General features: G+C 39.6%; 1 protein-coding gene across 1 annotated transcript; it reads right to left on the reverse strand.

The window, feature by feature from the left end:
* Positions 1–3,303: 3,303 nt before the first annotated feature.
* Positions 3,304–5,424, reverse strand: LOC140974454 (uncharacterized protein At5g39865-like). Its single transcript, XM_073437913.1, has one exon. The coding sequence runs from the start codon at positions 4,892–4,894 to the stop codon at positions 3,527–3,529; it is 1,368 nt and encodes a 455-aa protein (XP_073294014.1). The 5' UTR covers positions 4,895–5,424; the 3' UTR covers positions 3,304–3,526.
* Positions 5,425–5,643: the final 219 nt, after the last annotated feature.

Below are 5,643 nucleotides of genomic sequence, written 5' to 3' on the forward strand. Positions count from 1 at the left end.
ATATAGTTCCTGATGATGTCCAGGCTAAATTGGGTGGACAATTTATTGGGTCGAGTTATATTCCCTTCTTGCGAATGCGGGTGACCGGGCAAAAAAAAGCTCACAAGCTGGGTAATCTGTACACTTGAAGAGCAAAAAAAATTAGTGCGGCGCCGGAAAAGTTTCTGAAATAGCCACTCCAACACTCAATTCGGTCGAATATCCGCGCAAAAGAAAGTGTTGTATAGAGAATACATAGTCGGTGTTTGTGAAAATATTGAGTGAATCTCTAGTGATCCGGAAAACCTGAGTATTTATAGGAGAAAAAGTAATGATGATCTTATTTTCAGTGTTCGACCACTCCTCATGACCAGACAGTTGCTTACGCTATTTCCTCTAACACTGTTACAACTGACAACTCATACTGCATATAATCTTGTCACATCTCCCCTACGTGCGTTGATTGATATACTAATAATTTCGAGACATGGTGATCAATACTTGCTGGCCTAGAGCTGATGTCTGACTAGATATGCTCCGGCAGTGGTCATGATATGAGGGCACAAATAGAGTCCTTGATCCATTATCTTACCCTTCTTATATAGCTCGGGTTAGGCTAGGAGCCCAGACTTGTATGAGTATGTGCTGATCTAATTAGCTTCCTTATTTGTTGCATGCCCAAGGATGATTTATATATGAGCATTTTCTTTATCCGGGCTAGTTCTCTCCTCGGTAGCCCCAGGATACTGATCTCTAACTTTGCCTAGAGCTGTCAAGGGGGGCGCCGCGCCCCGCCCTGCCTCGGGTTGCGGTCTGTTTGGGTTGGCCCGTTTAGGCTCGCTTCCAAACGGGCCACCTAAAGTTCAACCCAACCGGCTTCAAGTCTGCCCGAGTCCAAGGATGACCCAAGCTCTTTTCGGGGCATTACCATTCCCTGATGAGATTTGACTTGGGCGGGAGGTCAATTATATTTTGAATTTTAGGCGGGTTAGGGCTGATGAAAACATGACGTAAGCCCTAGCACTTGAAAAGACAGAAATCTGTCAGACATCGCTTTGGATTCATGACCGACTTTTCATCTTCTCGAGTGACCCTATTCAATTGACGAGGTGCATCTCGTCCGTCCATTTACTTCTAAATCAATGTCTAGGATCGCTCTTCTCCTGATTATAAATACTAACCGCCTAATCTCATGTTACAATTTTGCATCATCGCGTTCTTGTTCTCCTGCTCTTGTGATTCCGGCATCCTTTGTTTCTCTCCGGCAAATATGTTTCCTCAATTCTGGTCACTTTCTTCTCTTCTTCATTTTCGTAAGTTTTCTTTTCCTTCTAAACATGTCAAGCTCTACCTCATCCACTTCGTGTGCCAATGCCCATGGCTCCTCGGACCTAGAGTCTGCCACGTTGCACTCCTACTGTAACCCCTATGTGTCCCCTAATATCCTCTCCCCCACTATCTTTAAGAAACCAGTCATCACCCTTCCTTCCGAGAAATCCCAAAAATTCAAAAATGTCCACCAGGCTGTCGGGCGTTCCAATGCCCAAGAGAAGGGTAAGGGCAAAGTCTGTGTTCCCTCCAAAACAAAGACCGAGACCCCAGGTACCCTGTGGTTTTCTACTATGACCAATACTCTATGTCCGGGGGTCAACGAGGACCTTCCAGTTCTCGGATCTCTCATTTCTTCTTACTCACTCCTCATTCCTGGTCCCTCGAACAGAGCTGACAAGCCCATGGAAGGGTTCTATACTTTTTCCAGGACCAAGTCCGTAGTGGTCAGCGGTTTCTCATACCTTCTTTCTATGTCGAGGTGGCCCGTTTTCTCGAGGTCCCTAGAAATCAACTTCATGCCACCGCATAATGGCATTGGCCTATGCACTCTTTAAAATGCATAATATCCTAAATAATCCACTTATCCTCCATTACTTCTTTGTATGTGTTTTGGCGACCACGCCTTTTCTCTAACTGCTCAAGTAAACAAGCGATTCTTTGATGGCATCTCATCTTCCTCGAAGGGCCGGAAAATGTGATACTTTTCTTTCCGAGATAGTAGATCTTCAAAATCCAAGGTCAGTTTCTTTACTAGAGACGGGAAAAAATCTCTTTCTCGGAGTCTTTGCGTAAGAGCTGTGATTTTAGTTTTAGGAACACATGATGGTACTTCCAGGGCTACTTTGTTAAACTTGTGGGTATACACCCGCAATGACTCATCCCGCTCTTCTCCACCTCGAACATTCTAAAACCGGTCTTCTTATATTCCTTGCAGCTACTAAAGTGATGCAAGAAAATGCTATTGAAATCGTGGAAACAGTGGATACTCTATGGCTCGATTTTGTCAAACCACCATTAGACTGAGTCTAACAATGTGATCAAGAAGCTTTACACTTGATTTTGTTATCGTAGAAATGCAGCATGACCATGTTCTCGAACCGAGCCAAATGTTCATTTAGATCAGTGTTCCGGTCATACTCTCTAATTTTGGCTGACTTGTAGTGGACATGTGAGGGTTCATCCATTATTTGTATGGATAATGGACAACCTTTATGTTGGACCACGGGAACTCGAGAAGACTTGATTTGTCCTTCAAACTTCTTAACCTTTTTCTTAAATCTTCCAATTCTTCGGTCATGGTAAAATCTTTGAACCTTCTTGAGAGCTTTCTTCCTTTTTTTTCTTGTCCCGGGGATGAGATTCATCCTCATATCTTCATCCTCATATCTTTCTCTCTCGGTGTACGTGACAGTTGCTGGGAGGCAACTTCTATGCTCGTGTCCACCATCAACTTTTCACCTGCTAGTTAACAACTCTTTAAGCATCATATTTATGTACGCTTATGTTTTGATGGATGAATATTTTTACTAAAATATAAACTTCTGCATGGACTTATTTAAGAACGGGGCAACGAACACCCTTGCACGAATGAATAATCCTACCTACCATCCAGTAAAGTAAAAAAATTGTATATTATTCCCTGTATATTCTTTTCTTTTTCTTCTCAAATGTTTGCATTTGTTTATATTTTCATACCAATTAAAAAAATTATTGAAAAAATAAACTTTATAAATATTTTGTTAATTAGTATAAAAAATAGTTGTACATTTTCCAAAATGTAATTAACATAAAAAAATCATATGATACCGTTTCAAAACTCAATTTTATGGAACAAATATTTGATATGACTTATGAAAAATATTAATTTTTATATTAAAATATTACTTTTCAATCTAAAATTTTCACGGATATTTACTCAAATTTTGAAATTTTTAACCTGTCTTTTTGGGTCTAGTCTGATCGATGCATTTAATTTTCATAAACAATAAAAAATAAAAAGAAAAGCATGCTTCTCAAACTGGGAAACATGGCATAGAGAAATCATCACAAGGCTTAAACAACACCCAAGAACTCGAAGAAACTATATATTTTTATAACAGAAAGTCTTATTCTCCTGCCCAAAATCAATCAAAACTCCGCACTGTACAACAAACAAACTCACAAAAGGGAAACCAAAATCCTTGACACCGAAAGAAATCATTCACTGAACAAGAACTCAATCACAACAAACCGGACACAGTACAAGTCCATTTTCATTACACTCTTGACATCTACGAAAACCGTATTCCTGCTCGTTTTCTTCAGTTTCTTCTCCGTCATCGTCTCCCTCGTAATAGATTTTACAACTCCCCGAACACGTCTCACAAGGAACAAATCTAACATCTCCACATACTTCACAAACATGACCATTTCCACTACCTCCTTTACTATAGTCTACAAACTCGCACTTTTCCACCATCTTTTCGAGCTTTCCCTCCTCGTTTAAATGCCGTATTTCATCGGCGCCGCCAATGTAACTCTCCCCCAGAAAAACTCTAGGCAAGCCAACACTGTGACCAAACTCCCCTCTTAACAACTCCTTTAACTCATCCTTGAATCTTGAATGCATTGATACATCTCTTTCATCAACTTTAACTCCTAATCCCTTTAAAATCACTCGAACATGACAACAATCCTCATACGTCTTCCTCACCCCTCTAAGGCTCGTAAAATATACAATCAGCTTGTGTTTACCACGAGGCACGCTGTTGTTCATAACCTTTTCATTCTTTTTGTCATCCGTTACATCCAAAGCACGATCCTTACCAGCCAAGGACTGTTCTTTTTTACTACCCAAGGACATGAGATAAAATGGATTGGCCGGAGGGAGATCCTCTAGAGATTTTCTGATTTCCGCAATCACCTCAGTATCGAATTCAGATACCATAGAAGTGTCATTGGAATTAGAATTAGAATTAGAATCATTATCAGCCAAGTGCAACCACGAGGGCTTAGGTGATGCAGTGCCATTTTCTTGCACTCTAGGAGTGGGTTGATCATCCTGCATAGGAGACAAACCAGAATTTCGAGGGACATTGAACGAAAAGCTGCGAAAATGATGAACCGGGCGAGGAGGACTGACATCTTCAAGACCCTCCATCATCTCCCAAGCATTGATCATCTCTGGCTCTCCCGGAGGCGTTCTGACTGGTGTTTTAGGAATAAATTTCGGGATTTTTGCATTGATCGTTCTAGACCAAGTCTTGGCCTCAGTCATACCCATCGCAAATGCATCTTTAGCTGACCCTTCTGAGCCAATTTTGCCCCCATTTGGTCCATTGCTAATCAAGGCCTTATCCGCTATAACACTATGATTCTGTATCAACAGAGCCTGATCCTCGTTTTCCACATTTACAATACGATTCTGAATCGAAGGATCAAGCTTCAAAGAACCCAACGTGGATGGCTTAAGAGCCACCAGATGATAGCTATCCCCTGTTCCATTAGGTGGATGGTGAACGTGCATTGAATACGTTCTCCTCACCGGAATATAAGGCGCCTGGCAGTTCTGGCAGACCTTTTCTTTCGAAGAACCACAACCCATTATCAGAAAAAGAAAAATATCACACAACAATAAATGATCAAGGCAATGTAAAAAAAATAAAAACTTTAAAAATCGACAGTTTTAACGAAAGTTGTGAGTAAAAAAATTAGAGGATAAAGAAACATTCCCATAAGAACAAGCTGGCTTTACGTAATATATTTGTTAAATATTCCAACAAGCCTTTTGAAAAATTTATAAAAATAATCCGGGGAACAGAGATTTACGCGCCTGGAATCGAAGGATTAAGAAAGAAACACTAATAAAATACTCAACATCTTAGAGGGAAGAAACTGGGTTGGCAATTCTCTGCAAAACACGGCATTGAATGATGTAATCATCATGGGAAAACGAAAACTCGTCACACCGAGAGAAAAAAAAAAAAAAAAACCTTTCGATCAAAGGAAAACACCAAAAATTGAAACTTCAGATCATGATCAACAAGAAGAGACAGGAGATCTTCGATGGTCAATAGATAACAATACTGAATCAGATAATTTGAATCTTGAATGGAGAAGCCAAAAAAAAAAAAAAAAAAAGTCAAAAAANACAAATCGAGCGTGAGTTGGCTTGAAAAACATAGTTTGAAATTATCAAATTCGAAAATGTTCAAACTTATTTTGAGTTAGTTAAAATATTTTATTCGATAGTTTGATGATAGTTCTTGAACTTTAATAATTTATTAATTTTATATATATCTATAATCTTTTAAGTATTTATTTTGGATTTGGATTAATAGTTCTAGTATTCCA

This window comes from Primulina huaijiensis, chromosome 3 (genome assembly GCF_012295235.1).
Source record: "Primulina huaijiensis isolate GDHJ02 chromosome 3, ASM1229523v2, whole genome shotgun sequence".
NCBI lineage: Eukaryota > Viridiplantae > Streptophyta > Magnoliopsida > Lamiales > Gesneriaceae > Primulina > Primulina huaijiensis.